The 26,661-nt window shown below is 43.6% G+C and overlaps 1 protein-coding gene across 5 annotated transcripts in view; it reads left to right on the top strand.

Moving 5' to 3' along the window:
* The window catches only part of BIN1 (bridging integrator 1), a gene marked incomplete at both ends in the record, with an annotated part of 92,255 nt that extends 68,314 nt beyond the window's left edge, over positions 1-23,941 (top strand). For 2 of the 5 annotated variants that reach the window (XM_080621488.1, XM_080621489.1), the window contains 8 exons: positions 5,253-5,403; positions 9,414-9,542; positions 12,404-12,511; positions 14,353-14,376; positions 18,572-18,664; positions 19,464-19,571; positions 20,334-20,435; positions 23,834-23,941. In XM_080621488.1, coding sequence (XP_080477614.1) covers positions 5,253-5,403; positions 9,414-9,542; positions 12,404-12,511; positions 14,353-14,376; positions 18,572-18,664; positions 19,464-19,571; positions 20,334-20,435; positions 23,834-23,941 — 823 coding nt within the window. Of the gene's footprint in view, positions 1-409; positions 455-5,252; positions 5,404-9,413; positions 9,543-12,403; positions 12,512-14,352; positions 14,377-18,571; positions 18,665-19,463; positions 19,572-20,333; positions 20,436-23,833 lie in introns of all 5 variants that reach the window. The other 3 variants (XM_080621491.1, XM_080621490.1, XM_080621492.1) reach the window with 3 other exon arrangements.
* Between the last annotated feature and the right edge of the window lie 2,720 nt (positions 23,942-26,661).

Consider the following 26,661-nt stretch of genomic DNA (forward strand, 5'->3'; position numbering starts at 1 on the left):
TGTAGAGCTGTGATTACCTGTGAAAAAAAGACATTTACAATTCTCTACTGGTCTATACACTTCGTTTTTCTTCTCCATGTGCACCCTGGCCCCATATTCCAAAGAGCAGGGAAAGCACTAGTTTGCTCACATATATGTAGATCTTTGAAAGGCACAAAAAGCCCTCTCCCACCCTCTTCAAACCAGGCCATAGCTTTCTATGAACCAAAGGAAGTGTGTACATGTTTCTCTGTGTGTGTGTGTGTGTCTCTGTGTGTGTGTGTGAGAGAGAGAGAGAGGAGATCTTGTCATCTTGATTGCAGTGAGATCTGTGTCACCAAGTGAATGTGTGCTTGAAAGCTTAACTTTTCCTCCCTGGTTTGACTGTGCCACCCTGTAACGGAAATGATTTGCGTGCCATCCTCAACAGAAAGAAAACTAAACTGTTCGCCAGGCTGAGGAAAAAGATGAGCAGGTACTGGTATGGAGAGCAGCATTTCGATATGTGTTTAATTTAGTTCCTAAAACTGGAAAGGCTGTTGCTGGACTCTTAACAGCCTGGCACGTGTTAACCCTGTGATGGGAGAGGGGTCTTTTGCATGACACGATATGTTCATGGCCTGCTGGGTCCTGTGAGATCAGTCTGTGTCTGGATAATCCCATTAACTGCTTGTGTGCCTGGTTTGAATCCTTGCTTTTTTTCCTGTCTAAGAAGGCAGTGTGAAAGCTCAGGCATTGTCTGTTCAGTTGTTCTTGTGTGACTAAAAGCGTGGTGCTGGGTTTTCCATGGGAAATCTGGGCAATTTTGGTGATTAACAACTTCTAGTTTTACCTAGTGGGGCTTGCCCTTTTGAACAGGTCTGAAATGCTGCAATCTCATTCCATGTCTGGCCAGGGAGGACAACAAAGCAAGTCTGTCAGAAGTCCAGTCCTATCTACCCATTGCAGTTGGAAGGATGATGAGATGGGAGAAGGACACTTCTGGCTTTGCTCCTTACTTGCTCTGTTCTTGAGGATACTTGATGGTGTTTTGCTTCATCGATGATATTGCTTGATGATATTTGCTTCATCGATTGAAAATTTTGTGCAGGGCTGAAGGAAAAGGAAGCCCGTTGTTTTACATAAAGACTAATGTCAGAGTCTTCCCTTTCAAGGCAGTGATGGCATTGAATAACTGGATTGCTGTGACGCCTAGAGTTACTATAGGCCAAGAACATGCTCTGGAGCAAAGTGGGAATTGCCACATTATGGCATGGAAATGCCCTCTAATTATTTCTGTTAGTCTTTGTATTGGTATTTTCTTCATGGGTTCCCTATAAGAAATAAAAAGATCATGATTCTCAACATGATGTTGTGCCAGCAATAAAAGCAAGTGCTGGTGGATTGAAATCTTTGGTTTTCTGATCCTGAATTCCCACTGACTAGGGCAATCATACAGTCCTGCTCTTTGTCTCTGCTGTGCATCCTTTGTTAAGTAGGGGGTTGGAAGGTGGAGAACTGCAATTTCACAGGGAAAGCTGGTGGGCAAATCTTGATTTTAATATCGTCAAATGAGTAAAGGAATGTCTTGTGGTACTTTTCTGAGGTTTTCTACTGTAGGAAAATGATGATTTACAGGAGTACTTCTCTGGGTGTCTCTGGTTTTTGGTTGGACCAGTGTTATACCTGCACCAGGCAGGAGGTCTAGTATTTCCAGTCACTGTGAAAGGACAGATGCTACAACAGAGGGAGAGCTAGTAAATCTCATCTTGATGAGTTCTAGACACGATGTCCTCCTGTTCTGCCCTCATAAAGTTCAGATGGCTCAGCAGTTAAGGTGCCTGACTGAGGCTGCGCTAGAGTTTTCTGCTTTCAGAGCAGCCGCTGGGGTCACAGAGGAATGTGCAACCCCTGGTGCAGGGGAAGGAGGGTCTGGGACTCAGTCACTCTTTGACCTATACCAAGATGGCACTCTTTCGGCATGTAGGTGCCTTTTCGTCTTTTATCCCCCTCTCTCTTTTTTAAATAATTCTCCAGCCTCCTTTGGTGCTAAAAAAAAATAATTTTAGCTAAAAAGCCCTATTTAAGCCTTAGCTGAGATGCCAACTTTTTTTACTTTCTAACTTGAGAACTTGGCAGGAGGTGACTGGTCTGTTTTTACTATATTGGAAAGTAGGTTTCATACTCGAACATAGGATTGCTACAAGCGCATGGGAATCCCATCTGCAGATGTTACTCTGCTCTTCCAGGACAGATGAGGCAGCCCCATGAGAAGTCTGGGAGCTCAGCAGCTTTATAGGGGCTGGAGGATTTTGGCTTCACATTCAGCTGCATTAACTGCATTAGACCCTGTTCCCAGCTCTCTATTTGGAGAAGAAAGTTGACACCCTTTTCCCTTCTCTGCCTGATATTCCTGGATTTGGCATCACTTCCCAACTGCTCATGGGAAGGAAAAAGAGAACGTAATGACCTTTCTGCTCTGACTTGCTTTTACTGTGGTACTCACGTTTGGTCAGTGAGGACAGTCCTTACACTCTTGCTTTTTCCTGTGTTTCCTGTAGCAAGCAGTCAGTTTGGAGCCAGGAATTTGTGTGGGCAGTGTGTGCTCCCTGGGGATCTGTGAAGGACAGAGGATCCTGGTGACAAGCTCTCTTGACGCTGGTTGCCCTGACTAAGTGCGTGCAAAGCAACAAGTGCAGGAATGAAGGTGCCACCTGGGGGGGGGGGGGGGTTGGAAAGGCTCAGCCGAAATTAGCACTGGCATTTTCCTAGGAGGATCAGCCAACACATCAAACAAGCTGTAAATAGTAGTGACTTAAGGACAGATTTAGTGGGAGGCCCTCTCAGCCCTTGTAGGGTGATGGGAAGAAACTGGACTCTCATATGGGAGCCTTTTGCCAGTATATCTCCAAATTAGGTCACTGCCAGGCACCAGATATAAAGCATTAAAAAGCTGCTTCATGGTCTTTAGACAAGAAGCCTGAACTCCTTTCTCGTTGGAGAAGTGGGCTCTTCAGGTCCCTTGAAGAAAAAGCCTGCCCTTATGTTGGTAGGCCAGCTGATAGCCAATAGTCCAAATATTCCCAGTGTAGTCTGGGCATTTGAGGAGTCTTGGCAGTCTGGCAATAGTTCACTGTGTCCTCCATCTTTCCCAAAGTACTTTCAACTGTAGGGAAGGTAACATGTGCTTTTCCTTCCCCAACTCTAGCATCAGAGGACATTTCCTGCCATTTCCTGCTGTTCCCTGGTGACTCCCATTTAGAGCAGGACTTCCTTACCTTCACCTTCCAACCATTACTTACTTTAATCTGCAGCACAACTTTGTCAATTTCTCAGAATCCTTCACACAACCCACTGTTTTGAAGTTATTTCTGGGGAGTTCTGAGAAAGGACACTGCAGGCATATCCAGTAGAACTGAAAAGCTGCAGGGGTTGGTGTACATGTTCTTTAGCCCCTTTTCCTCTTCTTGTCTCTCTTTTTACCTTGGCATGTGTGCCTCTGAGAGCTGCTGGCAGAGAATGTGTTTGGGTTTGTTGCATCATGTTGGTGTGCTGCTGGCATCAGTGTTGCCAGGAACATCTGCCCTGCATGTGGACCTGAGAACAGGCGCTTTTGTAGAGAAATGTCTGTGTGGGGTGTGGATATGGGGAGAAAGTGGGAGGTGGGAAATAGATGAAGATGAAGCAAATGAAGAGGGAATGGGATGGGGAGCTCGAAAGCCGGAATGCTGAGCTCCCCGTGCTTTGGATGCTTGCTTGGAAGGGTAGGTTTGTTGAAACGCCTTGCTGTCCCTTCCTCCTCTTCTTGTTCCCCTAGTCGTGAGTGTTTAGCAATGAGGCTATGATGCATGTTAGCCAATGACCACCACGCCTCGGGCATCCAAATGTGAGTGGATGTATGTCTTGAGCTCTGGGTGTGCTTGGGACAGAGCAAAGTAATAATCAGCTTGATGTTTCCGCAGAGTCATCTCTACATTGCTCTAGTCATGGCTCTATGCCAGCATTTAATATCTCAATTTGTAGAAAAGGATCTGTTTCTTTCAGACTTCTCCCAAGGCCTTTAACTTCACAAGAACTGCGATTTTAAAAGTGGAGGCAAACAGTATCACCCACTGTAGATGAGGTTGCACAGCCCTTTTGCAATATTTTGTTTTCAGCTGTGTATAGTTTTGCCAAACTGTAACCACTTCTGCTAAATATCCCCTGCCAGTCTCTGTGCTTCTGCATGACTTGATATAAATTGAGTAGCTGCTTTTTGGGGAGCTGAATTTCAGCCACGATGATTCAGCTGCTCCTGATAATTAGGCTGGGAAATGGCTTTACCTTTGTCGCTGTTGAAATTCTCTAGTAACCAGCTTTTTATAAATCTCTCATGATTCTATACTTTGAAGACTTGAAAATTGCCCAGGGCAAGCCCTTAGGGAAAGGTGTGTGCCTCTTCCCATTTCTTTGAAAACTCTCCCCAAATCTGGCCAAATTATGAACCAACAAATGCTGTCGGCTTATGCTCCTTGCATCTTAATGCCCTGAAAAATCCTTCTTGACTGTGTGTCAGAAACAGACAGTCAAGCTCTGGAATAAGGGCCAACTGGAAAGACAAGGGCAGAAGGGGTTCATAACTGAAAACAAGGCTGAGGAGACTTTCCGTAATAGAGAAATCTTTATTAGTAGCTGTTTCTTTGCTGTCTGGAGTGATCTGTGAGACTTCTGGCTACTCTGCCCCTCTTCCAGCTTGGCTAGTTTGTACCATGTAGAGGATTGTGATATTCTATGATTACAGCCTTAGTTCAGGTGTTGCAAATCTATTAATCATAACCCCCTCAGGTGTCACCTCTTGGGTACACCACCATGCAGAAAAAAAATCTTATCTGTAGAATTTAAAACTCAATGAGCTGCACAGAATTCCTTCCACCATCTGCTTCCCCAGTATTAAAAGACTACAACTTAATGTCAGGCACTTACATTAGAATCTAGCAGAATTAAAGATGCCTGGTTAGTTTTTGTTTTGTTTGGTTTTCTGTGTCTGAGGCAAAATATATCCATGCAGTAGGAATTTAAGGAGTAGGCTGCTGCTACTAGTAATGCTGCTGCAGTGTGTTGGACTGCAAGTGACTCAGCAAAGATGCTTGTAGAGGCTTCAAATGTCTTCATCACATGTCTGGGCAGTGAAGCAAAGAGATAATGGAGGCCACTGATCTGTGCACAACTCCTCCTAGGCTTGGCTCAGACTTCTCTCTCTCTCTCTCTCCCCCTCTCTCCCCCACTCTCTCCCTTTCTCCCTTCAATTCCTTCAGTGACAGCACCCCAGCGAAAGCAAATAAAAGCCCCTCGCCTCCACCAGATGGATCTCCCATCACCAGCCCTGAGACCAAGACTGTCAACCATGATCTGGAACCGTCCGCTTTGGAAGCGCCTGGGGGAAGCATCCCCAAGTCACCATCTCAGGTAGTGTCTCCATGACATTGACCGTGTCTCTGCAGTATGACCGCTGATGGCACAAGCTCCGTGAGTCAAAGACATCCATCAGTTGCCTTTTTGGACCTCTTCCTGCTACTGAGCACAGAGAATATGAATGACTGTTGTTCTCCTTCACTGGTTCCTGAGAGGTTCCTGAGAATACAAGTTGCTTATTGGTCATCTCTAATTCATATAGGGAAGAACTAATCTGTCTTTGAATACCTCTACAGGGGAAAGGCTAGTAACACATTTTGCTTTCTGGTAGAATGGTCAAGAAGATCCAAGGAGGACAGAATTGTAGCTAGACAAGGAAGTTTTTTCTTTCATTGTAATTGACCTGTGGAATTCAATGGTCCAGTTTCTTCTCAAGAACTTCCGTTACTGAGGAACGTTCAAAGAAGAAAAATTAATATTGATAAGGAGAACATCTGTACTTTGCATGGTGTTTCATTTTAATCCCAAGATAAAGTATTATGCTAAAAATAAAGGAATTATATTATGCTACAAACAGATTAGGGTGGGTACCAGGAAGAAAGCTGTCCATTATATGGAGCTATACCTTCCATGTGGCCTTTGTTAGTCCTCTCCTTACATGGGAGATACTCAGCAGTGTGTTTAAAATAGCAGATTAGTACCTGCTATTCAGCATATAAAAAACATTTGCTTCCACTTCCCACTCCTCTATATCCCTCCATTGCTAAGTGGGGAAAAAGTTGTAACTGTGCCAAATTTATGTCTGGTGCCAATCCTTGCATTTCAGTAAGTGGGACACAAGGGAATAGTCTTCCAGGAGGAATTAAAGCTGAGAGGGGTTCTGGCCAAGCTAGTGAGAGAAAACCCATTGCTTCTGAAAAGAGACGAGTACAATCCGAAACTTCCTTGCTGTTGTCATATGTAGCAGTTGATTCCAAATCCAGGCCCGTGGTGCATCCTGTTTTTGGATAGCCCCTCATGACATTTTTCTCTCCACTGCATTTTTGCTTTTCAGGATTATCTAGGGACAAAAAGGAGATGTTTCTACATTGGCAAAAAGGTCTTTTCCAGCCCTGTGAGATGTGTGGATGTCTGGCATCCAGGGTCTCTGCACTGCTCAGCATTGCACAGCCTAGAGCAGCTTTGCCACCACCCTGGCTAAGATCTTGGAGTAGGGTATGCGTATGAGGGAGAGAGGATATTGCATCCAGAATTGCCTTCCTGTTTTTTTTCAGAGATTAGCATAACTTGAATGAAATTTGGAATAAAAAATCCTATAGTTTTATTGAGCTGTTCACTGCAGGCTTCACTTGCCCTGCCTGTGGGCTTGTCTTGCCGAGTTTGGCGTCTTCCTTTTGCTATAAATAGTACACATAAGCCTTGTTTTTTGCCAGCCTACAAGTACTTTCTCTTCACTTGCTGCCTTCCTGCCCACAGGAATGGGGCTGGAGGCACCCCATGTTGAGCAAGCAGAATATTCCAGTGCAGCCCTGGCTGGAACCTTAGATGGGCTAGAGGCAAGTCTGAAATGATATTTGCAGCTTATGCTGCCACCGCCTGGCAGCTCTTTCCCAACCTGTATTTAATTCATTCTTCCGAGCCTCACTACAGTGAAGAGCAAGAACTCCACTCCATATTCGTACTAGGTGCTAAGAGATGGAGCTGGCTCTAGAGGGAGGGAAGACAAGGACAAGGGTTTCATACCAAGACCTAAGCTTGGTACCTGTACAGATAAAGTCTAGAAACCAAGTGTGTGTCATCTTGCCAGCCAGTTGTAAAGCAGAAGTGTCCACTCTCTAAACAGTTCTGACTGAAATCTTCAGACTTATACTCAAAATCTTCACAGGTGTTATTACTTTTGGCCAATGGGTAAGTTCAAGGGTCCTCCTAGAGAAACTAGGGGCCTCATCTTCTGGGGGAGGATGGAGCAAAAAGCAACAAGCAAGTACAGTTCTCTGGCCTCTACAGTCTGAAATACTAATGCAAAAGCTGTGGAGAGAAAGACAGCAAAACAAGAGAAATAAAATAAATACTAAATTTTGAATTGTTCCCTATGCCAAAACCATATTCACTCTTACTCTTGCTGTTCTTTAATTCTCAAAACCAGCTTATTTCTGTCTTTTGGAAGAAGTGACTGCTGTCAGGTCTCTACACTGAGTAATTTTATGATGACACAGACTTCGGGAGTCTGCGAAATTTGAAAGGTCAGACTTCTGCTCTCAGTTACACCACTGAAATGCTGCAATGACACTTTGAAACCAGTGAAACTAAGTTGAATTTAGAAAGGTGAAGCTTTTTGGGATCCAAGTCAGCAGAAAAAATTTAGAGCGTTTCTTTTCTTGTAAGTGGCAAAGTCGTTTGTGCTTGATGAATTTCCAGGTACAACCCCACATGAATATGCGATCCTGTTGTCTTTGAAATGTGGTTTTAAACTGCTGTTGGAGGTAATGCTGGACGCTGTGGAAGTGGTGGTCTTCAAGATGCTAGTGCATTGGAAGGAAGGAGACTGACTATTTTTGAGAAATAGCAGAAGTGTCAGGACCTTTTTGTAGAGTTTGTAATAGGAGCTTCCCATTTCTGCAGGTGGTGGCTCTGTACTGAGAATAGCTTTTCCCTGAGATTTCTGGTCCCTTCTTGCAACTGTCAAGCAGGGGATTTTCAGGCAGTGGTTGTTCTTGGGGAATATGGACACGCCACCTTCTGCAAACAGTGAGAAGTTGGAAGTGAAAACACTACTTTCATTATTTCCCCATGCCATCTGTTTAGTGGAAAATGTGTGTTCGCATACTCACACTCTGTAAAGTAGGTGAACCCAGTAGAAAAACTAGGCATATCCTTAGCAATCTGAATAAATGTCTTGTAGAACTCAGTTACATTCTGGAAGAGTGTGAACACAGGACTAGGGGTCGGGGATTCTTGTGTTTTGGATCTGGGCCTCACACTGATATACTGGGTGCTTACTGGCAGAGTCTTGCTGCCTTGGGATCCTAGGTGTAATGAGAAGATCAAGTAACTGTAAAATATCACTGTAAACGGAAAGCATTGTTATTGCTGAGCATTGCTGTGGTGCTGGGAACTTGTATGGCTGATTTGTTCCAACACAGCAGCAGCCTCTCAAAGTTTGATTTGCTCTAGAAATGATCACTGAAGGCTTGCGCACAAGAAAATGTGAAAAGGATAGGGATGGGTTCGTGTAGGGAGGGTCTACCGTGGCCTCCCATAGGGTTGTGGATGCAGAATGCAGTGTCAGGCTGAGTCTGAGTGGGTATTAGGACATGTTAGAGTTGCAGGGTCTGACTTTGTTATGCTTTCTTTGGGATCTCCATTTGGGAAACCTGACTTCATTAGTGTCAATGCTCATTGGTGAAACTGAGAGCAGTTGGGCCTCCAGCAGTCATGGCTTCTCAGGAGTCTGAATTGTTATTGCCTAAAGCTGAGAAGAGGTAAGAAGCTATCAAGAGCTCCTTTAGACCTTACCGTATGCTGATAACAAGTGCACCAGGGAACCAATACCGGGCAGATCAGAGTCTGTCCTCATGATCACCTACAGATAATAGGACAAATTCAGTCTGATCTCTCATTCCCTTAGGTATGGTAAGTATGGCAAAGGGAGGCAGTGCTGGCCTGGTCTATTGAATTGTGTTCTCAGTAACTGATCTGCTCCCTTCCCAGTGGTTCTTTTGAAGGTTGCACATGCTTTAATTATGTATGCATGTACTGTCAATGCATATTAATTGTGTTACGCTTCTCCTCTGCAGAGGGAAACTTCAGCTGTGGGCTGAAGTGTAACTAATGATGCCAAACCTTCTCTGGAGGCGTGTGGTTGTTTGGTTTTTTTTTGTTTTGTTTCAATTAAGCCATTCACCCTCCCTCCCTCTCTCTTCAGATGGAGTTGATTGGACCCTGCTCTGTGCCTGTGGTTGTGATTTCCCCCACCTTCAGTTTTTGTGGCTAACCTGGTTCCTGTCTCTCGTTTTTTTGGGTGTCGCCGTCTGTGCTGTGGCCATGTGCTCACTTGCATGCAGTTGAGGAAAGGGCCTCCGGTGCCTCCGCCTCCAAAAGTCACCCCCTCCAAGGAGATCAAGCAGGAGAACATCATCAGTCTGTTTGATGACAGTTTTGTCCCCGAGATAAGTGTGACAACCCCTTCGCAGGTTAGCTGCTATGCCCTCCCTTATATTTCTCTGCCTCTGAACTTTTCCTTTCAACCTTTCTTCTTTTCGGAGGTGTCTAGCCATGAAACCTGGTCAGGTGAAGGAGGAAGGCATGATCAACATTGGACCTCAAAGGGAAAGGGAGGCTAACTTAGAGGGGAGGGTGGCTGGAAGGCAGCTTTGACTAACACGTTGCCCTTTGAGAGCTTTTGTTCATTGAAGAAACAGGAGAAATGAAACTGGTGAAGATGCCAGAAAGTAATTGCTGCATTTGTTCAGTAGCAATGACATGGAGTATGGCTCTCCTCATATCCCACATTATGCTTTGTCCAGACCCACTGATGCTGGGTGTGGATGAAGCATGTGTTTTCTGCTCTTTTGCATCCCCAAGTGCTGGCCCTGGCATCTGCTAGTTCTGAGAAAGTCAGTTTTGTGCTCTCTATGCCTTCATACGTGGGTTTTGTGGTTTAAAGCCTTCACCTACATAGGAAAGGTCAACATGAACTACATGAAATTCACTGCAAAGGATAGGTACCTCCAGTTTAGGTGAGCAGGACTGTGCCTGCTGTGAATTTAGGACTGCTGATACAGTCTGTCACTCTTCCCCACCCAGTGGTTCCTGTCAGAATATTCTTCTCTTGTGGCACCTTTTGAAGCCCACAAAAAGGAAAACCATTTTCAAATAATGTATTTTCCTCTTTATTTTCCTTGTGGTTTTCATCACTGCAAGAGAGGATGCCCAGGTAGGGAATTCTGTGTTGGATCTAGGAAAATGGCAGTCCTTACATATATAGGAGCCTGACCAGATTTCTGGCTGTATCATGAGATACCTGCATCTACTTTTTTTCTGTTTTTTTTTTTTTTTTTTTTAAATATATATAAGCACATGTATATATATATATTTTTTTTTTTTTTACCTAAATGCTTGTTAAAACACAAGTAATGTTTCTATAGATGCTCATCTGTGACGCATTCTCTAACTCTTCCTTGCATCATGCTGCTCCATTGCCTCTGGCTTGCCACCTTCCATCCAGCTGCTGAGAAGCAGAGGTAGAGTGGGGAGGAAAGGAACTCTGTGTCAGATTTTGCATTGCGATAAGTAAAGCTTGCAGAGCAGAAAGATGATTTGACAGCAGTATTGGAAGTTGAGGACCACAGGCAGTTGAGCAACTCTTTATCTTTTCTGTGTTTCCTTATATCCTGTATCATAACAGACAGCTCTGTCTGCCCCATGGTTTGTATCATGTATTTCCATGTGAATGCCAGCCTTTTCTCAGACATACTGTTCTGCACCTGGTCAGTGCTCTGACCCAGGATGAGAACTGCTATGACTTTCAGTTAGATGGGGGTCTGAGGGAAGACTCTGGTTGCCAGAACAATATTCACTGAAGCACCCAACAGGCACTAGTGTTCAATGCATGGCCCAGGGCCATTCCTATTAGATGTTTTAGCTCCAATGAGTTCTGGAGATCTGGGTAAAGTGTGCTAGCCCTTGCATGTAAGTCTTAATTGGCAGGTAGAAATGTTCCATGATTGGAGCCTTTGATGTCTCACTACTAAACAAAAGTGAAGATTGGTGTTGGAGCCTCTCTGATGGATGGCCTGGATGTGCTAGAGGGGTGTACTAGAATACCAGTTGGTTTTGCATATGGTCAGGGTTTATTATTGTAAGATAGGAGAGATTGGTTCCCTGTCCTCATCCCTATGGATCTCAAAAAGAGGTGTTCATAAGGGAGGGGAAAATACAGAAGAGAATTGGAGTAAGAAGAAACCAGAGGAGGTGAAAATTATGGTGGTGTGGTTTGTATTCAGAGAAGTTTCTCTTAAATGGTGTCTCTTGCTACTTTTTAGGAGTTAATTTTCATTGTAGGACTGTGATAAAACTGTGAAGACCAACCTGCCACACTCTGTGTGATGTTGGAAAGGTAGCTGAAGCAGTGCGGCCAGTGAGCTGAGAGCTCAGTGGAAACAAGGGCAAATCTTCCTGGACTTCCTGGACAGAGTAGCTTCCTTTGACACTGGGTAGAAAGGTGTGTCTTGTAGTGGTTAGAATAAATCTAACCCCCAAAAGTGATAGTTTGTTTTTAAATGCTAGTGGCTCATGTCTTTTCTAGTGGCTGTTTTATTAATGGTAATCAGTGAATGTGCTGTCTTTAGCTAGAGTGTTAATCACAGTTATTCTGCTGACTTTGAAGAGATGAGCAAAGCTTCTGAAATTATGCTTTGCTAGAAGACTTGTGTGCATGTTTCTGGGATGTCCAAAAATGGGAACCATTGAAAACATTTTTGGATTGGGGAGTGGTTCAAATACCTTAGCTTGAATGGGTTGCCATATTCTGTGTCTCTGTCTTGGAAGGCAGGAGGGAGTTAGGAGCTTTGGGAGTTAGCTCTGAGGTCTCAGACTGGCTTTCCAGCAGTTTGAGTGGTTTTCTGCCTGGATTCATGTTCCTGAGATAAGTTATAGGGATGGCGGCTGTTCTGTATGTGGCTGAGAGAGTCTGTCTTGGGCCTTCCGTACAAAGGCAGCTGGATGAGCTATGGGGAATAGATATAAAATAGAAGAGAAGCCATTCTGAGTCATCAGTGGCAATGATCCTTTTGATGACAGCAGGTCAAGGTGCTTATACCATGTCAGCTCATTTGGCCGGGTAGAAGGTGAATGAGTCCTGTGGAAAAGACTCAGGCTTGGTTTCCAGTAGCACCCATGTGAACTGCCTGTGATTATAGGCACCGAGCAGTACCACCATGTCTTCTGCGCTTGCAGCCTTAGCTCCTGGATATCACGTACCCTCCTTCTACTCTGTGTGTGTGTGTGTGCATGTCTAATGCTCATACTGCTTTTCTTCCTCACTGCTGCCAAGTTTGATGCCCCTGGGCCCTTCCAGGAGGGAGCCAGCCTGTTGGATCTGGATTTTGATCCCATTAAACCAGATGCCACTGTGGGGAAGACCCCCACACCTGCCTCCCAGGTTGGTTCATATCACTGTTCCTTCTCTCTTCATAACTGACTTGTTGCCAAGTGTGGCATGACCTGCACCTCTGTGAATGATAATGTGGACCTGAGCTGTGGGTGGCTGGGCTGGGTGCCCAGACCTGTGCCTTGCAGATGGGTACCTTGGTCTTCTCTGCGGGATGTGTAAGTCCAGAGAGAATCAAGTGGCTATTATCCTGGCCAAAGTCTGACACTAGGTGTTTGTGGGATGCTTGTCCTTTGCTCTGATGATCTATTGATTGACAGCGTGTTCAAACCAATGTACGTCCGTCCCTGAATTAGCATCCTCTGTATGCTATGTGGATTTAAACTGTTACTCTGTGGATGGGAATTCAGCCTCTGTTCTGTGCTCCTGCTATGAATTGCTCTCAAAGGGAATTTTTAATAAACGGACACTCTAATAATCTGCAGTTACTGAAGGTGAATAAAGCTGTAGATGGATATTCAAATGATGTGAAGCCTTTCTTTTTCTGGACATAATATAGCAGCTTCTTGCCTGAGCATAGTGCTGTGCAATGCAGTATCAAAAAGGAAGATGCCTAATTCTGGTCTTGCCTCTACCTCGTCCTATCCACTCTCAAAGGCAGGTGGACTGTACTTCATTCTATGTCTAAGCAGCTGGAGGCTTTGAAGTGCATCCTGAATTTGGCTGTTGTCCTCACTGAGACTTTCCATTTCATATGTATTGAATGGTAATTTTTTGCCTGTGGTTGCCATTAAAATTTGTAATAAACATAATTGAGATGTTTACAGTATTTCTGCAGTATCATCATGTCAGATAGGCCTGTATGACACAGATTTTTATAGCAATAAGACCTCTCTTATTAGAGAGATCAAACATTAAGCATTTGATTCTTCTAAATTAAAATAGTGCATCTGCAAGTTAGTATCTTAGTTTGATATACACCAGTATGGCAAACTACCACTTTCTGGAACTTTAAGTGGGCAGATTTTTGTGCCTCCTTGTCTGACAGAACAAGCTGCATGCCAGGATAGTCTTTTTTTTTTTTTCTTTTAAAATATTTATTGGGTTGTTTGTTTTGTTTTGTTTTTATTATTGGGTAAACTGATGCAGGAAATGAGTATAAATTTAACTTAAACTAGAATTATTTCTTACCCTTCCAGGAAGAAACAAATATTAGGCACTCAGTAGGTTTTTCAAAACTGCTCAGTAATAGCATATTTGGAGTTTTAATGCATGTATTTTTAGCTTCAGAAGTCATTAAAAGAAAGAGTCTTAAATCAATACTTTCTAGTGCTAACTACAGCAGAAAACCTAGCAAAAGCCACCTTGACTTGAAAGCAAATCTACTTCCTATAGAGTGGGCACTGTGGCAAAAGAGGTTAAGATATTTCACTACTGTCCAAAGACACTAGTTGAAATTGTTCTGAAATTGCACTGATGCTATTGGATGTGTATATAGGGGAGCATATTTAACCCTCATAGACCACAAACTCATGAGGTGCTTGGGTTTGTTTCTTTTCTAGCTATGTGGTCTGCCACTGATAACTAAATGTAGCTTGGCTGTCTCACTTCATACCAGAGGGGGAAAACCACCCTTACTCAAATGCATTTTGAATATGCAGTGTAGAAGGGTACATTTGTAGAATGGGTACAGTGTAGAATATACATTTGAATATGCAGTGTAGAAGGGTGAATAAATTCAGGTACTAAAAGAATATTTTTAAAACATGCAGGGATAAGTGCTGTTGAATGTGTATGTCTGCTTCAGTCTGATCAGCATCTGTAATGTTTGTATTCACTGAAATAATCACATATAAACATGTTTTATTTTTGTTGCTCTTTGACATGCTTAGTCTTTACCTTGGGATTTATGGGAGGTAAGAACTTCATATGGCTTTCATCTCATCATTTACTGTGCATGTGCCGTGTGCCAGACATCATACCTGTCTCCTTTCCCTTGCTGCTTTTCCTTTCTGCACACCCCAAACTGAAGTTGCTCTACGTGCTGCTGAAACCACTTTTGCACTTTCCATGAAGCCTCAAGGGCACCCACATATTTGCAAGTCAGGTTTGACACTCTGAAACTTAAGTTTCCACCAGCACACAAATCCATTGCTTTTCCCTGCTAACTCATTCATCTTTCCTTTAGCATGATGCTATGATGTTTTCAAACTTAACCCCACTGTGGCATCATCTTCACCCTCCACTCCTCAGTGTTACCTGTTGGTCTCATGTGCAATGCATAAATGCTTCAGCTGCCCCTCATCCTTACTGCCTGTACCATTGGGTATACATACACGTTTGGAATTATCTGTGGTGTTTGCTATTTTATTGACCATCATTGCCGTAAAGGCTGATGTGAATCAGCTCGGTGTATGTCTACACTGAAAGTTAAGTACAGGCCCAAGACTCACCAGGCATCTGCCTCAACCTCGGCTTTGGAGCTTGCTGACAAGAGAGACCCTACGTATGCTTTGCATCTGTACCACAGCCAAACCCTCATTTATACCCTCTAGATATATCGGGCCTGGGAAGGTCTCAGGTTGCTGTAGATTAGCCCATTGGGAGATATTTCAAGCACAAATTCTGATCCTCTCTGGACAAATAGCCATCTGTGTGGACAGACAACTCTCCGGTATTCAGACCTGCTACTTGAGCTGGCAACACCATGGTGTAGATGTAGGCACTTGTCCTTGGCGTATGCTGGGGAATCTTGCCAATCAGCAAGTGCTGCCAACCTTTTCATTCTTGAGGGGCAGATCACCACCTAGAGCCTGTACCTGGGAAGACATGAGTTAACCCTAGCTGAGAGTCTGTCCTGAAGATTCTCTGTGGCCAGTGTGCTCTGCTTCATATGAGTTCGGGTCGTGTCGAGAAAGAGATTTCCTTTGTCTGTTTTATCAGCCATCAGTGTTTAACATCTGTCATTCCCCTGTATGTGCATTGTCAGTCTGTCTTAGTAAGAATGAAAAGAAGTCTATGTTTTTGCAAGGAAGCATCTTATGCCTTTCAAGTGGATGGGCAGGGGTGAGGTATGACTGCAGCTGATTAAGCTGTGCTTACAGTCTGGGCATAAAAAGTGTTCTGGGTTATTATTTTTTTCCACCCTGGAAACTGATTTCACTCAAAGAACAATTTAATCAACTGGGGAACGTTACCCGACAACATATTCCCACTGTGCCAGTTACCACCTTGGCATACTATACCTGGCTAAAGAGCAGAGCTGCTTATAGCCGGGGAATCCTCTTGCTCTTCAAGTCTACTGAAGTGATTTTGCTCTAATGTTGTTCTTAGCTGTTGATGAGAGGAGGCCTGTTGCATGGTTACATAGTCCCATATGCTGTGACGTTAATAACTGCATAGAATCTTGGATGCAGCAGAACTTGCTTAGTTCTGCAGACTAGGAAAGTTGTGTTTGGTGTGTACGATGCTGCTATTGGAATAAGCAAAGCTTTAAAACCTGGCAACAGCAGTGAGCAATTCCTCCTCTTGTCCCTATAGCATCTTTCCAAGACTCTGAATACTTTTGTAGGCCTTGAGATGCTCACAGGTACACAAAATAGAAAAATAAGTAGCTGACGTGAAAACACCCTTTATTGCAATCCAGGGTTTTAGTTTAGGTTCGGTTCCTCCGGTTATTAAATATCATTCTTGCAAATTAGGTGATTTTAAAAAGGAAGCTCACATTGATCTCCTTTTCACTTGTCCACATAAAAGCCATGTTGGGCCAGATAGAGTTGGGCTGGCATCTGTCCATTTCCAGTTCTCCTGGAATCCAAATAAAAAGCAACTTAGGAATGAATGTAACTAAACAGGAGAAGCCTTTATAGCGTTTCAAATGCATACGTTTACCTTAGCAGTACCAAAGCTGCTGTGGGAATCCTCTGCAGGATGAGAATAGCTCTGCTGTTCATAATATTCTCTGGCAATATAGGCCTGTGGACATGGTGATGAGGAGACATAAGAAAGGGTGTAATAGGAGAGGCAAGCATGTGTTAAATGGCATCAGTGGAACAGCTAAAGGTAAAATAATGGCTTTTTGTTAAATCAAGAATTTATTTTGTCTGTATTACTGCAGTTATTAGAAAAATACTTAGAGCATTGAGCCAGTGCATGGCTAGTATCCAGATGGATATAGAGTTAAGGGTTACCATGGTTGTTGGTTTTCACTTGGCTTTTGTAGGGTTAGAACTATGAGAATTGCAGTATTAAGAAATCTGGACAATGCCTAGTTTTTCACGTGGTTGTATTCAAGGGTATGTGTGTTGTGGTTTAACCCCAGCCCCTAAGCACCACATAGCTGTCCTCTTACCCTTCCCTGGTGGGATGGGGAGAGAACTAGAAGGGTAAAAGTAAGAAAATTCCTGGGTTGAGATGAGAACAGTTTAATGATTAAAATAATAATGAGAATAATAATTTCAAAATTGCAATGAAAAGCAAAATAACATAAAAAGGAATAAAACCCAAGAGAAACAAGTGATGCAAATGAAAAGCTATTGCTTACTGCCAACTGACTGATGTCCAGCCTTTTCCTGAGTAGGACTGCCAGCCAGCTTTCCCTGAAGTTTATATGTTACGTGGAGTATAATGGTATGGAATATCCCTTGAGTCAGTTGGGGTCAGCTCTCCTGGCTGTGTTGCCTCCCAGTTTCTTGTGCACCCCCAGCCTGCTCACTGGTGAGGTGGTGTGAGAGGCAGAAAAGGCCTTGACCCTGTACAAACACTGCTTAGCAGCACCAGTGTGTCATCAACCTTACTTTCATCCTAAATCCAAAACACAGTGCTATGCCAGATACTAGGAAGAAAATTAACTCTTATCCCTGCTGAAACCAGATCAACATGTGTTTACCAAATGTACGAAGCATGAAGGCATGCTAAAGCTGGTTTATTCACATGTATTAAAAATGGTAAATCTCTCTATAGTGATCTATTGTGCAAGTATGAAGTGGGTATCTGGTTAGATTTTGCAAAGAGGCATGTGTGCTATCAGGTATAGAGAGCAAATGGATATAGACTGGCTATGATGGGCTGCATATTAGATCCCCGAGATTCTTGTCGGGGGTCTTCCTAGGTGCTTCTTGGCCAGTCTCCCAAGGGGCTGATCTGCAGCACTGATGCTACCAGATCCACATTATTTTCTGCGTTGCTGCAGTTTCTGGAAGGGGCAAATGAATATCTTTAGTTTTGTGTTAATACGGAGTTAGCCTGACTTCAGTCAAGGAGAATAAAGACTTGAACCACTGGAAGTGTGTCAGAGGTGTTTGACTGGATATTTGTACACAGAATCTTCTGTCCCTGGGCTTCCTAGAACAGTCTATGCCAGTTTGTGATTTGTAGGTTATACTGAATATTTCTTCCTGGTTGTGGCAGCTTTTTTTGCATTAGAAAAATGCACCTCTTTCCACCAACACAAATGCATGCACGTGCCATGTGGAATATTCACAGCAAATTCTTAGTAATAGAATATTCACAACAGAATCCAAATTCATGATTCTTTGGGTCTATCCAAAATAAAATTTGGCGAAAACACAGTTTTCAATTCAGTTTGATTCAGTGCTAATGTCCGTGCTGGGTCCAGACTAATTTCCATATGTGGAAATTTCTATGTTGTTTTTTTTCTAAGAGTATGCAAAGGTTTAAATATTCCTTGATTGTTGATCCTTGAAGTAGGCTATTGAGAAAGCCTTGTCCCTTGGCATGCAAGTGAACTTGTATTCACATACAAATGGGCAATGTATATATAATAATAGATGCTGTTACTGTGTAAGGTAGGTCTGCAATTTAGATGGTGAGAACTAAAACAGGCACGGGATTTTTCGTGTTTCATTGATTTCTTCTGGAGTACTGTCTGCTGCATGGCTGAAGTGGGGGAATGCAGGCTTTAACTGTGATTTCACTGGGTGGCAGAGCAAGAGGGAGACAGATGCCTAGCAAGACCCTGAGGTTTCTCACCTATTTGTCAGCAGATGGCAGCAGTCAACAGCATAGAGCACTTGGGCAGCCTGAGCTACGCTTTTCTGTACGCACTCATAATGAGCGTAACTTTCCACCTATATAACTTTTGTATTGCAGCCTGCAGAAGCAGCCCATGCCGGAGCTGAAGCAGCTGGATCAGAAGCAGCAGCTGGAGCTGAACCATCTAAAACTGAAGCTGATTCAGGACCGGTAAGCACCTCAAGGGACAGCAATTCCTTTTCTCCATCACATCCCTTTGTCATACAGCAGATGCATGAGGCTGGACTGGGAAGAGACATGTGGCTGCTTGGAAAAACACATCCCTCCCACCCCAGCAGTTACAATGCTGTTATTCAGAAACCAGACTTAGCCTTTGCATTTTATCTGTGAAATGCCATGCTGGTAGATGCACAAAAAGAACTGTCCCTTCACCCATATTGTGAAGCCAGCTCACAGCCCAAGCTGTGTTACGCATGCATTGTCTGCTGGAATCCTCTTTGCTTGCCATTAACTTTACCTACCCTGTCCTCTGGGCTCTTTTCTCCTATTCTCCTATTCTCTATTCTCCTGAATATCCAGGGCTTTTTTTTTTTCCCTGACACTTCCACTTTTTTAGAGGACTGGAGTAGATCCCATCTCATGGCCACTTGATTCCTACTGGCTGTCACATTTGAGTTGTCTGTTCCATGAGGACTTTACAAGAACTATGTCATGACTGCAGCAAATGGGGATTGCTGGGCATTATAGTCCCAGAAAAAAAGTCTTAAGTCTGCTCTGCCCTTCTGCCACCTTAGGCGAAGGAAGACATGCTCACCTCTCCTGTTTTCTTACTGCTGCCATCCTTTGGAGTGTTTTGTCACTGACTGATGTGCTGGGAAAACCCCCTGAAGCTATGGGTAGATTTGGGGTGTGGATCTGCCAGGGTGGACTCGGTGCTGCAGGTTTAGATGGATTCTCTTTTCTCAATGACTTTTTTTTTAATCCTTTCTTCGCTGTTGCTGCCTGCCAGAGCTCTCTGCCTGCTGTTGTTGTGGAAACTTTCCCTGCTACCGTCAATGGCACTGTGGAAGGAGCTTCATCTGAAAGAGCTGACATGCCCCCAGGTTTTCTATTCAAGGTGAGTGCATGGTGGTGGGGCAGAGTTCCTAGTGATTTTTTTTTTCCCTGTAATGAATCAACCACTTTCACTCAGCATGGCCATGGACCGTGCCACGTAAGAAGTGAGGAAGGAAGTTGAAGGAGAGATACACCTTCCTCTCCAGCAACCCACCTTTGTGCAGTTCCAGGTGCTTCAAAGGACTGTAGTAAGAGCATTGGTGTCTAAACATCTGGCTGTGCTGTATAACAAAATCCCTCTTTCTCTCTGCCACAGTTATTTCTGTCTCTGGTGGTGAAGATCCAGACTGATACTGTTCCCTGTTTCCTCTCTCTGCTTGCTCTGACACATGGGAGGCTATAATAATACTCTTGCAGTGCAGCTGGTAAAAACAAAAGAGGGCACTGTTCAAGTGAATACAGGTTTTCTTCCCTGTGAGGTTTTTAGGCCCATACTGTGGTACTTGAAACCTCCTAAGGAGGGACGGGGAAGTGCTGATGCATAGCATGTTGAATGAGACACACCAGGGTGCCCTTGTGGCAAAGGTGAGCTGCATGCCAGCTTATATGAACAAGCATGTAGCCATCAGGTTAGCTAAGTGGTTATTCCCATAGCTGTGGCATTGGTGATCCGGGCTTGACCTGCCTTGAGCAGCATGTTGTTAGCCTCCAAAGGTGCCTTCCAACCTAAATTATCCAATGAAGTGGAAAGCCTGCTACCCATTACAGAGTTGGGTGAGAGAAGGCTGGCCCTCACCCAAGCTTTTCTCTCCTCTCCTCATAGGTCCAGGCCATGCATGATTACACAGCCACCGACAGTGATGAGCTGCAGCTGAAGGCTGGGGATGTGGTGCTTGTGATTCCTTTTGAGAACCCTGAGGAACAGGTGAGTGGGAAAGACAGGCTAGGAGCCAGGGGGATTTCCAGAGCTGCTTCTTCCTCCACTAACAGTCGTCTGGCTGGATGCAGAGCCATCAGTTTGTGGCTGGGAGCTGTTGTGGGGGCTGGTTGTCCTTGGGCTTGAGATTGGCTTCCTGCTACGGAAGGGAGGACTCTGCTTGTTATTGGAAAGTGGAGACATTATCCTGCATAAAGCATGTAAAATAGCCATGGCTTCCTGTCTCTGTCAGGCATTAGAGCCAATAGAATGGCTTTCTTGATCAGGGAGCCCAACAGAGCTCATGTTTTGCCTCCTCACTGCTTCTAAACTTGATGCATTCCCTGTGACTACTGCAGTGCAGACTGTGGTATTGGCAGGAGTGACCCACAGCTTATGATGATATTTTCTCCCCTTTTGAGAAATTGCTGGGGCTCTGGGAAAGCAGCTTGCTATGGATGGTGCCTCATAACTTCAGCATAACAGTGCCTGTTTCAGGAAGAGAGTGTTTGGTCAGGAGATGGCAGCAGAATCAAGCGCTGGAGCAGGTTGCTTAGCCCCAGAGTAGTCTTAATGGTCCATCTCAGGCCTGAATTTAAATGGTGATGGTTTTCTTTAAGCTATTTCTAGATGCTTTGAATAAATCTTCCTCACTTGCTGTGTTTGAGGGCTTCCAGCTGATAAAGTCTGCAGCAGTTTTACCACTTTGGCTAAGGGAGGTGGTGATTTAATAAAATTCATGCTCGTGTCTCTAGCTTTCTGTTCAGGAAAGGAAGTGAATTCTCCAAATTGATTCAGTAGTCACCAGCTCTTTGGGTTTGTCCAAGCCCAGACAACATCTAGATTCTACAAGGTGTAGAGGGAAAGTGATGTGGTGTACTGGTCACAGGAGATCCTCTTTGTGGTTCAGCTACTGGCTTTGAATTATGGAGGCAGATCTTGCTGCTGCTTGTGAAATGGGAGCTATAATGTGCCAGCAGTTCCCACAGAGCTAGGTGCTCTAGGGGGAAGGGTTTTATAGGGGAGAGGCAGTGATTTCTTCTGGAGACAAAACTCTTCACTGAGTAGGTCTGCCCGACACAAGCATTTGTGAGCATTCCTTTCTCAGAAAGCTGTCTGGATTGGAAATGAGTGGCAACTCCTCTAGTTTCTGTGGTAGGAGATGGCATTTGTGGAGCAAAGGTTTTCAATGCCCTATGTTTGCACTCTAGCTGGATGTGGGTGCAACAGCCATGAACTCGAGACTCTCCAAGCTGCAGAGGGTGAGCTCTGAGTGTTGCTAACATGATGCTGTAGCTGCACGGAAGCCCTCTAACTCTCCTACAGTGTATCCTGTCCTACAGCTCATTTCCCTAACCTTAACCATACCCAGCCAGAAAATGATAGCTGTTAACATGTGCATGAACTGTGCACGTGAGTGGAGGAAGCTTAGGATAATAGATTTTGAGCCGTGTCCCAATCTTGCAGCTTAGGTGTCAGTTTGTAGGTACATCAGCCAGACCTGGATTCATCTCTCTTGACTGAAGAAAGGGTTGAGGGCAGCACTGCTTCTAAGTTGGCACTTCATGTGACATGTTTCAGAATTGAAAGGATCAGTCTGGGTCCTTGTGTCTAATCCCTGCAGCTGAAGAGACCCTTCTGGCAGGATGCAGTAGGAATGATGCATGCTGTATGGCACAGATGCTTTGTGAAAACAGATGAGCGTTTGTGCTCACTGTGCTGTGAGCTGGAAGCTGCCTTCCAGACACTTGGGCCCAGTGTGTTCTGCTTTGTTGTTTGTCTTCCTGATTTATGGCATGTCAGTCCTTCTGCAGCCCCTGCAGCTGGCTGCTGCAGATGCGCTCCCATCTCAAGCCATTCCCATGGCATCCCCTGAATGCTCAAATCTAAGGTAGCCACAAAGGCTAACTGAGCCTGCAGACATCCAGTACAGCCTGCAAGGAGCAGGGAACTTAGATACCATGGCTGGTCTGAGGTGCTGTCACATGAAATGTGCAGAAAACAGAACAAGAGGGCAAAATCTGGAAAATGGCAGCGGAAAGCAATATGTGCCCCATGGATCACCCCTGGTGAGGGCTGCATTGCTCCTACACTTGCAGGTATGTTTTTTAAACCATGTTCTAAGAGAGGTGTTGCTTGGCCATGAGTAAATGCCCAGGTAACTCTTAACGGTTACAGGAGAGCAGAAGTGTCAGAAAAACTGTGTTAGCCACATACATACATGCCCCATTTCCCCACAGCTTAGACCATCTGGTTGCCTGAGCTTTTCTGTCCTGGCAAGTTATGTAGTTGAATGTTATAACATACCTTTAAATAAGCCTGGTGCATGCTTTGCCCAGGGGAGTGGATGCACAGTAGCTGGCTGAGTTTGAAGACAGTGGTCCCCCATGCAGCTCTCTCGCCTCATGCTGCAGTCTTAATGTGTAGGCTACCCCACTGCAAATGACTCCCAAGTTGGTATATTTGCATGCTGAAGGGAAACTTTCATGGTGGCAGCTCCAAGGCATGCAGAGAATAGGGTGGTTGCACACATGAGCTGCAAGCAGTGCAGCCTTCTCACCTTGAGTATCTTGTCTCCCTCATGTGCTTTCAATGGAATAGAAGTCTCAATGCTAGACACCCTGCAGGCAGAGGGTGAGAAGGCTGGTTCTCCCCTGAGCAGGTTCTACCAAGCAGGACTCCCATGTGCCTCACTGAAAATTCTTCAGCCCTATTTATAGATGTTTGGTTTGTTTTGGAAGTTTGAGAGTTTTGCCAACCTTACCTTGCATCAAGCCCAACAGACTGCTGGGTTTTGGGAAGATGGGTTTCGCTCCTTATTCTCACAGACCAGAATTTCAGCATAGCAAACAAGACTCATTTTGCCTGTACCACCTCTCAGAAATGCTAACCATCCAGGAGCCCTGACTAAAGCAGGGAATGAGCACCTCCAGGGAGTGATTCAGCCTTTCCGAAGACCTGTGCTCAAGATGGATGGGGTGGGTTGCACTGTGGAGGTGCCCATCTCTTTTCTGAGTATGGAGAATGCCACTCTCTGCATGTGTAGATTGTGAAAGGTAAGATAGGCGATTCACATCCTGTAGCTGTAGTGTTTTTCTTTGACAGAATCTCTCCTCCTTCCATGGGTGTAAATTATGACATTGCTAACTGCTTACAATTTCACTATCTCTAGGCAGTCTCAGTCAGATAGGAGTTTTGGTATCAACTCTGGTGGGATGTAGCTTTTCCCCTGTTTAAAACGAATGAAAACATTTTTTGCTATTCTCCCATTCTCTTCCTGAATTGTCTCCAAGCCAAATACTAGCATGGCTTTCATAATGCCTTGACACCTCCTTGGCCTGCACTCTGTAAGAAAAATCCCTGCTCACATCTATCCCTCAGCATCTGATCTCTGTCTTCCCCTCCAGGACGAAGGGTGGCTGATGGGTGTGAAGGAGTCTGACTGGATCCAGCACAAGGAACTTGACCAGTGCCGAGGGGTTTTCCCAGAAAATTTCACAGAGCGGGTGCAGTGAAAGCCCAAGCCCACCAGACGCATTTCTGCTGGAAGAAAGCAAGTTTTCTGGTAGATAATTGAAAAAAGAACAGCGAAATGAAAAGAAGAGAGAATTTTAAAGGAACAGAAGCTTGGGAAAAAGTTAGCTTAAAGGGTGTGTTCTTCTCAAAGGGCAAGGTTTCAGAAGTAAATTGAAATTCAAAGTGTTACCAAAATATATACATATTAATAATAATAAGGCAAGTCAAATATCCTCTTCCCCCTTTGGTTTTAACAGCATTTGGATTCAGAGGACTGATGCAGAAGCAACAGTGGTTCTCTGAATACTATATTGACTGAATTGGTTAGATGTCAGTCTGATCCCTGGAAAGGCAGTATTTGTCTGATGGCTTGAGAGTAGAAACTGCATTTGCTCTTGGGTTGGTCTGTCTGTTTTGTCTTGAAGGTGGCTTGCATGGCAGCCATGAAAGTTCAGCCTTTCCTATGTGTTCAACCTACAGTAGGCCAAACTTTCTGTTATGCTGTTGAAAAAAAGTATTTAGTGTATAGTGTTCACCAATACAATGTATGCGTGTGTGTGCGTGTGTGTATTTTATTTTCTTCCTTTAAAAACAATATTACACAAACTATGATTTTGTATATGTAAAGACAGAAGAAACTACATGGAAAGGGCATGGAGAAGATGAAATGTGTGAAGCTGTGCTCACTCAGTCCAAAGGTCGTTCAAACGCAGTCACCTGAATTCTCACAGTAGTATTGGCCTGTGAAATGCTAAGAGGAATGGGCAAAGTCAAGAGAAGATACAAGACAAAACAAGCAGATGCCATTTAGATGGCTCTGAAATGTAGGAGAAGGGATTCTCTGCCCCCCAGACCCTGCAGGCAGTTACAGAAAAACTTAGATTCATGTAGATGAAAGATAGCTCTAAAATCTGTCTGGTTAATAAAATTGCTTTCAAAGAAAGAGATAAGGGAAGACTTTTTTTATTTTTTTTTTTCTGAAAGAATGTCTGAGCAAAAACACTGAGGAAAAAACAATTTGCTTTCTGTGTTTTAAATTGGCATTGTTATTTGTGGAATTGTATTTCTTATTTTCCTTTGACAAATTCTGTAAGTGAAATATTGTTAGATCAGCTTTCTTCAGTGCTGTGCTGGTGATCAAATTAACCTCTATGAAAACTGGACTCTTGAAGTACTAATTTAAAATGGCTGCATGACTTCATAATATTTTAATGCATTAAAAAAGGAGGCAAGAATATCAAAGTGGCAGTGTCAAGAAGACACTCTGCAGTCTAATACCGATGCTGAGACCTTTCCTATACTTTTCCTTTGCTTCTATTTGTTTTTGAGTTCTTTTAGTTTAAGCAAACAGATGATAAGGCTGTTTCAGAGTGCATATTACACTTGTTAAAATAAGCTGGTCTGACCCTCCAAGACTCTAAAGTTCCACAAAGGTACTTTAAACTTTACTTGAATACTGATGCAGATGGCAAACAGGCCAGGCTATTACCATTTCTTATGTGCCCCACTCCCCCCGATCTTTTTGCCTTGAATGGTTTTTTAACAGTGAGGTTACTTCCTGCTGTAAAGGGACAGAATCACTCTCGGAAATAATCTTCCTAACTGTTAGGAACTGGCTTTTGTCAAAGATGCACGGAATGCTAACACACACTACTGAAAATCCCACTTTTCCAACCTGTTTTGACTATTTGTAAGACAACAGACAAACATTGTAGAGCAGAAGTGGAGGGCTTTGTTTTGGTGTGTGGTTTTATTTTATTTTTTTAATAATTTTAGTTCAGAGGGAAAGATTAGATTTTGGTTAGAAAATATATTCTTATAAATGCAAGAATTACTGGAGTTCCTCCTGGTTTCAGCTTGGGGAGATGATCTGTGTGTGTCAGTTATTTACAGCAATGTAACAGGCATCAAGATCTGTCCTATATACCCAATCCCCCCCCACCTTTTTTTTTTTAATTAGAAAAAAACCCCACACATGCAGGAATTTATATTTTTACATCACTGTTACAGAACCCAATAATATTTAGGAGCAGCTGCTCACAGTACAGAAGGACTGGACTCCACAAGTTATAGTAGTAGGATGAGTTGTTGCTTTAGAATACTGCCTCGTTTGTTTGGTTTTTTTTTTTTCTTTTTCACTGGGGTTGTCTTTATTATTACTCTTTTTCTTTTTTTTTCCAGAATATCTATTTTTATGCATTTGACTCCCATTAATCCTTTAAAAAATATTCATAGAAAAAAAATACATTTAAATATACATAGAAATATATATATTAAAAAGCGGGTTGATCCAGTTAACATAGTGCTGTCAGTTTAAAATGTTTATTTTTATGCAAAACCTGTGGATTATTGTTTTCTAAAAAACAAAGATAAGATTCTAAGTACTAGAGCTGTGATTTTTTTTTTTTTTTTTTTTTTTTTTTGTCTTGCAAGTAGTTGTTGTAGGCCATTTATAAAGCTGTGCTGATACCTAATTTATTGTGGGCTTTTTTCACTGATTTTGTTGTCTTCTGTGTTTGAACCAGATGACTGTCCCAACAAGGATCCTCGTAAGGCCTTTTCATTTTATTGAGCTTGCAAAGCAACTATCCAGTACTGTATTGTCCCTGCAGATGTGGTAACACTCTGCAAAAAAAGGGATGCTGTTTTCAGGTCACGTGAATGATGCTCAAATATTGCTAGTGGGGAGGATGCGGCATGTCTCTCCATTTGCTTCCCC

This window comes from Psittacula echo (assembly GCF_963264785.1).
Source record: "Psittacula echo genome assembly, chromosome: 6".
Classification (NCBI taxonomy): domain Eukaryota; kingdom Metazoa; phylum Chordata; class Aves; order Psittaciformes; family Psittacidae; genus Psittacula; species Psittacula echo.